At 37.7% G+C, this 12464-nt stretch overlaps 1 protein-coding gene and 1 non-coding gene across 9 annotated transcripts in view; one reads left to right on the plus strand and one right to left on the minus strand.

The window, feature by feature from the left end:
• Window positions 1-12464, minus strand: part of DCUN1D1 (defective in cullin neddylation 1 domain containing 1) — a 69124-nt gene that overhangs the window by 3523 nt on the left and 53137 nt on the right. For all 8 annotated transcript variants that reach the window (XM_084990429.1, XM_084990430.1, XM_003358695.5 and 5 more), the window contains 2 exons: window positions 1895-1977; window positions 1582-1678 (listed from right to left, as the gene is read on the minus strand). In XM_084990429.1, coding sequence (XP_084846555.1) covers window positions 1582-1678; window positions 1895-1977 — 180 coding nt within the window. The remainder of the gene's footprint in view (window positions 1-1581; window positions 1679-1894; window positions 1978-12464) is intronic.
• Window positions 5216-5322, plus strand: LOC146397630 (U6 spliceosomal RNA). The gene has a single exon (XR_014825390.1). It is a non-coding gene; the product is annotated as a U6 spliceosomal RNA (small nuclear RNA).

Genomic DNA, 12464 nt, shown 5'->3' on the forward strand with positions numbered 1-12464 from the left:
TGTCAACTTCCAAATCAGGAAGTTCTCCAGTTTTATGAAAGGCCTAACAGAAAGCATCAATTATCAGTTATTTCTCACTTTTTAAGGAACATGACAATGAAATGACAAGACATGACAGTGAAAACAAAGATAAGGAAGTAACACCTGGGATTAGATTAAACAGTTTCAGGACACTTTCGAGGAGGCCATAGTTACTAGAGATTTTTCAAAGATTATCTCTATTTGACAATATCAAAAAAAAAAAAAAAAAAAGTCCTGCTAGGAAGTTCCCTTGTGGTGCAGTGGGCTAAGGATATGGTGATGCAGTGGCTGTGGCACAGGTCAAAACTGTGGCACAGGTTAGATCCCTGCCCTAGGAACTTCCACATGCCACAGGTACAGCAAAAAAACAAACAAAAAACCAACATCCTGCTAATTCTCAATGGGAACTAGGTAAATGCGAAAGGAATCAATGTAACTGATTAAACTGAAGAAATCAATGTAAACCACTGCCATTTACAAAAAAACAAAAACACATGTCCTGAGAGTGGATGGAAGAATCATCTTTTTTTTTTTTTTTTTTTTTTGTCTTTTTGCTATTTCTTGGGCCGCTCCTGCGGCATATGGAGGTTCCCAGGCTAGGGGTCCAATTGGAGCTGTAGCCGCCGGCCTACACCAGAGCCACAGCAACACAGGATCTGAGCCGCGTCTGCAACCTACACAGCTCACGGCAACGCTAGATCATTAACCCACTGAGCAAGGGCAGGGACCGAACCCGCAACCTTATGGTTTCTGGTCAGATTCGTTAACCACTGCGCCACGATAGGAACTCCGGAAGAATCATCTTTATACATACATGAAGAACCAGCAGAAAAGCATTCAAACAGTGAGTATTCAATGACTGTACAAAGTATTCCAGTAAGCAACTAAACTCCATTTCCATTTGGACAAAGTCACTAAACTTAAGGAGTTTACAATCAAGTTCACAGATAAGACAAACACATAACAATAAAAAATATACAATAACTTGAAATACTAAAAAAAGAATAGGTTCCTAAAGTAAACTGAAAATCTAAAACATGGATGAAAATTACTCATGCCTTTCTGGAAGACAAGAACATGTAGTTGGTGTTTAAGGAAAGGATTTGGATTGGTAAAGAGGATGAAGGCATTTCACATATTCAGAAGAACACAAAAGCTCCTAAGAGGGAAATTCAACTCCAAGAAATACAGAAGTAGATGAAATTCAAGAGTGTGTGATAAGAAGTTCCCGTCATGGCTCAGTGGTTAACAAATCCGACGAGGAACCATGAGGTTGCGGGTTCAATCCCTGGCCTTGCTCAGCGGGTTAACGATCCGGCGTTGCTGTGAGCTGTGGTGTAGGTTGCAGACGCGGCTCAGATCCTGCATTGCTGTAGCTCTGGTGTAAGCCGGTGCCTACAGCTCTGATTAGAACCCTAGCCTGGGAACATGCATATGCAGCGGGAGTGGCCCAAGAAATGGCAAAGAGACAAAAAAAAAAAAAAAAAAAGAGTGTGTGATATAAGAAGACAAGTTGTAAAAAAAAAAAAAAACAAAAAACTGGTAGGGCAAGTTTGTTACCTTCTTCGTCATAATTAGACATGTCATCTGCAATCATTGTACTGAAGTCTAAAAGAAGATTCCAAGTATCTTTCGGTATTGATCGTTTATGATGTTCCTATTAAGGAAAAAAAAAAAAGCATCCAAATCACTAAAAAGAGTTTCAAAAAACCAGTCCTGATGATGCCAAACACAATAATGCAAAACAACTTACATAATGAAATTCTGGAAATCAAATTTTTCATTACATCTCATTACATGCTCTGAGATGAGTTAGTCATGCTTTAAAATGTTAATTTATTGTCAAAGCAAACTGCAGAAAACATGAACTTACCAACAAAAACTTATTCCATAAGTCTAAGAATTTAAATCTTCCATTAAGCACTAAATTCCAGTAGGCAATGGCCATTTCTAGATCTGTTAAATTAAAAAAAAAAGAAATTATGTATTTCAAATGTCAGAAATATTTGTCCCTAAAAAAAAAAAAAACAAAACAAAACAAAAAAAACCATAAGAAAAAAAGATAGCCTTAAAAACAAACAAACTTATGTCCTGAATACTTACACAAGAAAAATTTCCTATAGAGGTAGTCCAAGCTTTGTATCCTACTTCCATCACTAATGAATAGCTCTTTTAGAGCAAGAAGGATTTCACTTACCTCATAGGGGATTTCTTTCTTTCTTTTCTTTTTTTTTTTTTCCCTTTGCTTTTTAGGGCCGCTCCCACAGCATATAGAGGTTCTTAGGCTAGGGGTCAAATGGGAGCTACAGCTGCCGGCCTACGCCACAGCCACAGCTACATCCACAGGAAAGCAGGATCCAAGCTGCATCTGCAACCTACACCACAGCTCACAGCAACGCCAGGTCCTTAACTCATAGGGGGTTTCTTAAGTTTAAATGAGATAATATAGATAAGCATGTTTGACTAACTCATAAGTACTCAGATGTTGATGTAAACCAGTGTTTCTTTTCTTTTCTTGTTTTTTTTTAGGACTGCATCTGCGGCATATGGAAGTTCTCAGGCTACAGCTGCAGGCCTACATCACAGCCACAGCCACGGGGATCAGAGCCATGTGTGCGACTACACCACAGCTCACAGTAATCCAAGATCCTTAATCCACAGATCAAGGCCAGGAATCAAACCTGCATCTTCATGGATACTAGCTGGGTTTGTAATCTGCTGACCCACAAGGGGAACTCCCAGTGTTTCTTTTTTATTTTTTGACTGTCCAGCAGCATACAGAGCTCCCGGGCCAAGGGTCAGATCTGAGCCGCAGTTTTGATCTACGCCACAGCTGCAGCAAGGCCAGATCCTTAACGCATTGTGCCAGGCTGGGGATAGAACCTGCATCCCAGTGCTCCCAATCCTGCTGTGCCACAGCAGGAACTCCTAAATTAGTGTTTCTTGACCTCAGCACTTTTGACATTTGGAGTCAGATGATTTTTGTCGTGGGGGGCTGTCCTATGCAATACAGCATCAGCAGCAGCATCCCTGGTCTCTACTCACTAGATGCCAGTAGCTGTTTTATCCTATCCCCAGTGGTAAAAACCAAAAATACCTCCATATACTGCCAAAGGTCCCTGGGGAGGCAAAATTGCCCCTAGTTGAAAATCACTGATGTACACTTAAAGCTGTAATTCAAAGAATTACTACCCACAATCATAACCAATTTTACACTCCAAGTTGTTGGCTGACTGATCCTGACCTCAAGAAGACCATTAAGAATATTGATTTTTAAAATTAATGATAAACTAAGATTTGTCTTTTAAAAATTTTGATGAAGAGGATTTAAATAATTGATTTTGGAGCAGAGAAGGTAAGGCAGCAAAATTACCACCAGACAAAAAAACTCTGTCATACGACAGGAAGAACGAACTATGATTCCTTTCAAGATACTGAAGTAGCTATGTCAAGCTTTTGTGAATTAACATTTCCAGGTCAGGAAAAATTATACCCCAAGTAACTTAAAAGTCCTTTTAGATACACTCTGGATAAACTAAGAAATTGTAAGAGACTCCCAAAAGGCTCCCAAAAGGCTCATGTCCTACCTCAAAGAAAAACCTTGTAAGTCATAAGGTAAAAAATCTACCATCTTCACTGGACCTTTACCTCCTCAAGGACAGGGACTACATACCCCCAAACTAGCAGACTGAAACATACAGTAAGCTTTCAGGAACTGCTGAATGAACAAACTTCCTATGGCTCCATGGGCAAATGTACTTACCTTCAAATCTATCATTATATCTTCCTTCAAAATCAGTGGAAAAGGGGTTTCTTTTTCCTCCTAGGCAAGGTTAAGCCCCTAACACCGCTCCTCTGCACCCAATACACCATCCTGCCTTTTCAAGGAATCTAGTGTGTTGATTAGGTTTCTTCTCTCCCTGTATCTTCAACTTTGCCCTGTCTTCTAGATTTCACCTCCACAAAGGAACATGCTCAAGTTACCACCTATCTTTAAAAAATCTTTCACCCCCTTACTAGCTAACCTGTTCCCTTCACAGATAATCCTGAAAGAGTAGAGTCTTACTTTAAATGTGCTTATGAAAATATGTCTGAAAGTCAAGTTCAGATCCCCGTGTTTTAAGAGAACTAGAAATTTGACGCCAATTCTTTTTTTTCCCCAAGCCAAACTGCATCCAGCTTTATTAAAGATACTTTTCATTAAACAACCAGGCAGACAATTGTTAACCGTATACAACTTTCAAAACTCCCTTTTTCAATGGACTACTAAAATTAGCCACTATAAAACCCAATGAAGTCTCCACGGAATGCTCTGAACAGGGAAAGTTTAAAGTGAGTTGATATTTAGCATTTTGTTTAACAACTCTTCACAGGCTGACCTTGACTTTCAGGACATAAAAATGGTAGCATTATTAATCTAAAGATCTGCAATCTAAAAAAGGAACTACTGTTCTTTTGAGGGATGCCATCTCAACGACTCCAATTCCTAATCATAATTCTTCTCTAATCTTTACACTCTTTAAGGCTCTATACCCAACATTCCTTCAGGTTCTTCACATTTTAGTATTTTCTTTTTTTTTTCCTTTAGGGCCGCACTTGCGGCATATGGAGGTTCCCAGGCTAGGAGTCTAATCGGAGCTACAGCTGCCGGCCTATGCCAGTGCCACAGCAACACCAGATCTGAGCCACGTCTGCAACCTACACCATAGCTCATGGCAACACCAGATCCTTAACCCACTGAGGAAGGCCAGAGATCCAACCTGCAACCTCATGGTTTCTAGTCGGATTTGTTTCCGATGCGCTACGACGGGAACTCTACATTTTAGCATTTTATCAACTAAACTTATGTCTAGCTTAAAGTGCACTGAAATTACTGTTATTATTAGCATGTGTAGTAGGATTTGCTGTTATTTGCATGCCTGATGATATCCTTCTTCACTTTGAACGCACTGAATTTATGAGAACTAACCTTGTTACTAGTGTTAGCATTTTTCTCTTTTCAATTAATTTTTAGACAATGAGAAAAAATGAAATATCCAATAACTGTAAACCATGAGACACCCATAAAAGCCCATTTGTCCACTGATATACTAACATAAGAATCTGACAAAAGTAGGAACGTACATGTTATTATGGTTGAAAAGTTCAGGGTGGAGTTCCCACTGTAGCAAAGTGGGTTAAGAATCTTACTGCAGTGCTTGCTTCGGGAGCACATATACTAAAATTGGGACAATACAGAGAAGATTAGCATGGCCCCTGTGCAAGGATGACAAGCAAATTTATGAAGTGTTCCATTTTTTAATATAAGAAAGGGAATTTTTATATATATGGATGACTGGGTCACTTTCTTGCACAGCAGAAATTGGCACAATGTTGTAAATCAACTATAACAAAAAAATTTTTAATTAAAAAAAAAAGAATCTGACTGCAGTAGCTTGGGTCACTGCAGAGGTACGAGTTTGATCCCTGGCTTGGCACAGTGGGTTAAAGGATCCAGTGCTGCTGCATCTGTGGCTCGGATTCAATCCCTGGCCCCAGAACTTCCTTATGTAGCTGGTGAAGCCAATAAAAAAAAAAAAAAATAGTTCAGGTTGTAAAAGAACTTTTTGTAAACTACATTCATTGTCCAATTTCTCCACCTCCCATACTCTCTAATTCTATAAACTGGGGTCCACCTCTGTCACTCATCCCACTGAAAGTAATCTCTGAAGGGTCACCAAAACCCTTCTAGTTGCCAAATAAACCTTTAGGTCCTTCTATTAGTTGGCTTTCTGCTGTGCTTGACAAAGTTGAGCACACCTACTAGATGAAATTGTCACTTCTTTGAGCTTTAATGATATCACTCTATTAATTTTTCTCTGTTCTCTCCGGCCTTATTTTCTTTTACTGGCTCCTCTTCCTCCATTCAGCCATTAAATGTTGATGTTCTATGACGCTGTATGTCAGCAATAACCACTTCTACTTCTCTCAGTAGATTTTTCAAACCTTTACCTTTTTTCAAGTTATATGCTCAATCATCTCTCACAAGTTCTAAATCTGAAAATTCTATCTCTGTGGTCTAGATTCTTATATCTAACTGCCTAAGGGCATCTTCAACTGGGGATTCATAAACAATTCAAGTTCAACAGGGCTCAAACTGAACTCATTATCTTACCCCATTTTTCTTCTCTCTCAATGAATGTCATCACCCTACAGTGTTTCTCAATGAAAAACAAATTTTCGTTGTGAGGAACTGCTATGCCATTGTAGGTCTTTCAGCAGCCCCCAGTCCTGGTAGAAACCCTCAGTCACTGTAACAATTTACCAAAAAAATACCACCACCACCCCAACTTCCAAGTGTCCCCAAATGGGGGTTGAGAACTCAGACCTCATCAAACTTGTAATCAATCAAAGCTTTCTCATTTTGGCTTCTAAGTACCTTTTAAATCTATTATCTTCTCCATCCCCACTTGCAGGCCCTATGCTAGGGTCCTCTTCATATCTAACTAAATCACTGCAATAGCTTCAGAACAAATCTCTGTTCCTCTAGTTCTGCCTCCACTCCTTTTAAAGGACCGCACTGCTTTCAGAAAGACTTTTCAGGCATATAAATTTGGTTTCACTCCCATGTTAAAATTCTTCAATGATTAAAACAATGAGATACACTTGCACACCTTTTAGAATGGCCAAAATCCACAACACTGACAACACCAAATGCTGGTGAGGATGGGAAGCAACAGGAACTCTCATTCATGGATGGTGAGAATGCAAAATAGTATAGCCACTTTGGAGCAGTTTGACAGTTTCCTAAAAAACTAAACTATGCTTACCATATGATCCAGCAATCACACTCCTTGGCATTTACCCAAATGAACTGAAAACTTATATCCACACAAAAAATCTGGTACACAGGTGTTTACAGGTTTATTCATAACTGCCAAAACTTGGAAGCAACCAAGATGTCCTATAGCAGGTAAACAGATATATAAACTGTTGGACATCCAAAGGAAAACTATTCAGTGCTAAAATGAAATGGGCTTTTTCCAGCCACGAAAAGACATGGAGGAAAACAAATGCGTAATAATGTTACTAAGTGAAAGAGGTAAATCCACAAAAACTGCATATTGTAAGATTCCAACGTTATGACATTCTAGAAAAGGCAAAGAAATAGAGACAATAAAAAGATCGGGGGGGGGGGAGAAAAAGAAAAAAATGGCACGACATTGTAAATCAACTTTTCAGGCATATAAATTTCTAAAACTTTAAAACTAAAACTTTAAAAGATGAAAAAAAAAATCAGAGCTGGGAAATCTCTATACGTTCTGCTCAATTTTGCTGTAAAACTAAAATAGCTCAAAAAATAAAGTCTATTAACTTTTTAAAAACTGCAGTATTTTCCATTGCCTTCAGATAAAAAAATCTACATTTCTAGTCAAATGAACTTACTTGGAGTTTCTCAAAGGTGCTATGTCTCTAAGCAATTGAACTTGCTAATCTCTCCACATTAGAGATGGCTTCTTTTGGCTTTGAAAACATAAATTCATTCTTCAGGGCTCAAAAATTTTAATCTTTGTGAAGACTTTGCAAACTCACCAAGACATACTTAAGATGTTCCTAACTCCATGCTCTCAGAGTAAGCAGCCAATAAATGTTTTTGAATGAAACAGGAATACTCAAAAAGATCAATAAGTTATTATTTAGAGCTGAAACATTGTAAGGTAAGTTGTTTAGGGATAAAATGTCAATTGTCACAAGCAGAGGAAAAACTGCCCTGTAGATAGAAATGTCTGAGTGACAGAGTACAGCCCAGCTACAGAAGTGGTTTAATACAGTAATTTAGCCTCTTAAATCTCTATCACTAGTTCAGTAGCCTCAAGCAACTAAGTTCAAATTTCATAATTCAGTTCAGTACCTAGCCTCACAGGACTGGAAAGAGAACAAATTCAATAATAATGTAATAAGAAGCAACAACAGCAGTTAGAATAAATAGAATGATAATACAAGAAAAAAAGAGATAAGCAAGTCCTATCAGTAATACTACCTAAAACTGAAATACTTGCAGAATGAATTATTAAGCTCTTATGATAAAATTAAAAATGCAAACAGAGATAATCCCAGTGTCATTCTTTCAAACAGAACCAACAAGGGTAATGTGCTACTTCATAAAAGATGATCAACTGAGTGCTGGATAAACACAGAAATGAACTAAGACTAGATCCACTTTCCCTAAGGGGAACAAAATGCTTCCAACTCACTAGGGACGATGCATGGTGATTTAAAATCCTACCTACAATATCTTCATTTACCTAGAAATATCTACAATTTGCACAACATAATAAAAATAATATAAAATGTAGAGTCAGAAGATCTGAAATTGAGTCCCAATTCTACCAGCTCTAAAGTTATACGACCTTAATAGATCAGTCTCTCTGAATATGATTTTCCTCATCTTTATGACAAAGAGAGAGGTTTCACTTAGCTCAAAGGATTGTTATGAGAACCAAATGGAATTATGCAAATGAAAATACACTTTTAAAACGCCCTTTAAAGTTATTTCTAAATATTAAAGTAAATGTTTAACAATGTTAACATTTTTTTAAAATCAACTGCGCAGGTGTAAGATTCTGGCTGAACTACCACAGTACGTAAGAAAATAATCTACGAAAAAAAATAAAAGAAGAAAAGAAAACGGGAGTTCCTATTGTGGCTCAATCAGTTATGAACCCAACTAGTATCCACCAGGATGTGGGTTTGATCCCTGGCCTCACTCAGTGGTTTAAGGATCTGGTGGTGCCATGAGCCGTGGCGTAGGTCACAGATGTGGCTTGGATCCCAAGTTGCTGTAGCTGTCATGTAGGCCAGCAGCTGCAGCTCTGATTGGACCCCTAGCCTGGGAACTTCCATATGCTATAGGTACAGTCCTAAAAAGCAAATAATAATAATGATAATAATAATAATAACCTACAGACTTTAGTCTAATAAACTCAGGATGGTCCTAAAAATGAAATGGCTACTAAAAAACAAATGTAATTTTTGAACAACAGAATTAACAGTCTCACAAAAAAAACAGTCCCATGGTGCTCTACATTAAAATAGCCTCCTTCCTTCCTATTATGTTCAGTTTTAAGAGAAAATGAGAAATTAGAAATGTAGCTAGGGGAAACAGCAACAGGAATTTAACAAAGGTCTTCTCAAATGAAAAATAGTTAAAAAAAAGTGAAATGCTGACCTGAAAAAAAGGAAAAGGGGTAAATGAGAGCAATTCAAAGGATTAAGACTTCCTTTGTGCAGCAGCAGAGGACAAATAAGAGCAATGGTCAAAGTTATGAAGACAAAGATGTTAGCTTAACAAGGAAAAAGTGTGTGATAACAAGTAAGATTATTCTGTGATGAGAACAGACCACCTTCTAAAACGATTTGTGTCCAATCTCTGCCTTGTGTGTTCAAAAGTAAAAACTTAAGTATCAGGTATGGATGCTTCTTTGGATTGGTTAGAGTCAACCAAGGACCTATGAAATCCCTTTCAAACTTAAGATTCAGAAGACTATCAGAAATGGCAGGTAACTCATACAGATGGTGAAAAAGGAAGCACCCTATTCTGGTGTCACAAGAAATAAGGTTTAAAAAAATGAGAAAACATGGAGAACACCAGCTCTCATTATAACTACCACAGCTATTTATAAATAAACCACAGTGCTGTCACTGCCACTCTTTGCCAATTTGTTTTGGGCCTCACCTCCACTCATATGATGTCCTAATTCCTTTCTGCCAAACATTATAATTTAAGAGCCCTCTGAACCCTTAGAAAGGCTGTCAAGAAAACTATTTACTTTTTTAAGTTATTCAACTAAGGAAGTCATTACCTCTCCTTATATCCAATACTAATAAATGTAAAAGAGAAATTATGATTTGTCCTTTATTATTTTATTTAAAAAATTAGGACTTTTTTCGTTTTCAGTTTATGAAAAAACTGATCAGAAAGTACAGAGTTTCCATATACTTTTACCCCATCTTTCCCTCGTGTCCATTATTTTAACATCTTGTTTTAGCGGAGTGTATTTCTTATAACTGAAAAGACAATATTAGTCACCAAAGTCCATTATTTTACATTAGAGTTCCTTCTGTGCTGTACATTCTATGGTTTGGGGCTTTTTTTTTTTTTTTGGCTGCACCTATGGCAGGCAGAAGGTCCTGGGCCAGGGATTGAACAGGCACCACAGTGGGATCCTTAACTTGCTGTGCCACAAGGGAATTCCTGGGGCCTTTTAAAAAACAACATCCATTCATTCATTCATTTATTTATTTATGTCTTTTTAGAGCTGCACCTGCAGCATATAAAGTTCTCAGGCTAGGGTCAAATTGGAGCTGCAGCTGCTGACCTACGCCATAACCACACCAGAGCCAAGCCATATCTGAGACCTACACTGCAGCTCGTGGCAATGCTAGATCCTTTAACCCACCAAGCAAGACCAGGGATAAAACCCACGTCCTCATGGATACTAGTTGGGTTCTCAACCTACTGAGCCACAATGGGAACTCCTTAAAAACAACTTATAAATTGTAGTTAATTACACATAAAATTTGTCATCTTAACTATTTTTAAGTGTATAGGTCAATAGTGTTAGGTACGTTCATATTGTTATAGAAGGAATCTCCAGAACTCTTTTCATCTTACAAATCAGAAACTCTATACCCATTAAACCATACTGCATTTTTCTTTTATTTTTGTCTTTTTAGGGCCAAATCCATGGCATACGGAAGTTCCCACGTTAGGGGTCGAATTGGAGCTGTAGCTGCCAGCCTCTACTACAGCCACAGCAACACGGGATCCGAGCCGCATCTGTGACCTACACCACAGCTCACAGCAACACCTGATCCTTAACCCACTGAGTGAGGCCAGGGAGTGAACCCACATCCTCATGGATACTAGTCAGGGTCATTTTTTTACCACTGAGCCACAAAGGGAACTCCAATCCTGCATTTTTCTTAAGCTCACTACTTATTACGTAACAGAAAAAAAACATAATTTTAAAATCTAATTCTTCAGCATAGTATTTTTCTCAACTTTCCCTGTAATCTGTAATTAAATTCCAATTTACCATATTAATATATCCAATATCTCTAAAATGTTATTTCAGCTTTATATTCACCAAATATAATAAAAACTAAGATTCAATATCAAAACTAGTCACCCCAAAATATCATTTATTTTGTGTTCTAGTAAGGGGTAGGGATATAGTTAAGAAATAGGTTCAGCTCCTTTAAACCAACATTTGATAGTCAAGAACATCTTCTCTAGTCATATCAAAATAATGCACTACATTTCTAAACACAACAAAAATAATTCTTTGAGTGTATACATGTAAACTTAAAGACTTTAACTGGTTTTTATTTGTGGGAAAAAAAGAGACTAGAAAAAATAGTCCAGTTAGCTGGTGGCCACAGAGAGACAATAAAGAAACTATCACTAGCTATCCCAGTTTAGTTTGCCTGCAAAATGAGAAAATTTCCTGTATCTCCAACCTAAACTGAAGGATCAGCTGGAAAGCAGATATCACTATTTCAAATGATGCTTTATAGATATCTTTGAAATCTTTAATCAACTCAGTCAAGTTTAGTTACTCTTTAGGCCAATTCTCTAATACAAATGTTGTACATTCATCGCTTCCACTAGCTTTCAATCACACTTCCTCAATCTAACTCTTATTCATATCATCCTTCTCTCAGTGTTTTTTTTTCTTTCAAATCTACAATATAAAGGGACTTCCTGCTGTGGCACAGTGGTTTAATTATCGCACTGCAGCGGCTCAGGTCGCTGTGGAGGAGAGAGTTTGATTCCCAGCCCAGTACAGTGGGTTAAAGGATCTGGTGTTCCTGCAGCTACAGCGCAGGTTATAGCTCCAGCTCAGATCCAATCCCTGGCCCAGGAACTTCTGTATGCTGCAAGTAGAGCCATAAAAAAAAATTTTTTTTTAATTAAAATTTAAAAAATAAAGAAGGATTAGTACAAGAGGCCCCCAAAAGCCTCTCCAAGTACTGTATCTTCAAAATCAAAAACAAACTCACTTCCATCATTAGATAAGTTATTTAACTTGCTGTGCCTCAGTTTCCTCATCTGCAAAATAAGGATTAAAAAATACCTAGCATTCTATGACTGGCACATGGTAGCTGATCAACTATTGAAAAATGAATAACTCATAAAGTGTTTAAACATTAAATGAGGCAGTGCACATCACCAGGCACACTGAAAGTTCACATTAAATGGAAGCTACTGCCACGATCAAAATCTCCAGTGCATCCCCACTGCCCACAAATTCCAATTTAAGCCTTACTGTTCTGCTTTTTTAAAAGGCCTAATACTAAATCTCACCAATTTAAGCTCCAAGCAAGCACTTCCACTACAATCAGATCATTTCTCTCTTTCACAAAGAAAGCCAAGATTATTTCTGAAGTCTGAAACCTTC

The sequence above is a fragment of the Sus scrofa genome, chromosome 13, assembly GCF_054392235.1.
Source record: "Sus scrofa isolate SSC_HxYL_T2T_F1_AM1 chromosome 13, Sscrofa_HxYL_maternal_Yorkshire_Landrace_v2.0, whole genome shotgun sequence".
Classification (NCBI taxonomy): domain Eukaryota; kingdom Metazoa; phylum Chordata; class Mammalia; order Artiodactyla; family Suidae; genus Sus; species Sus scrofa.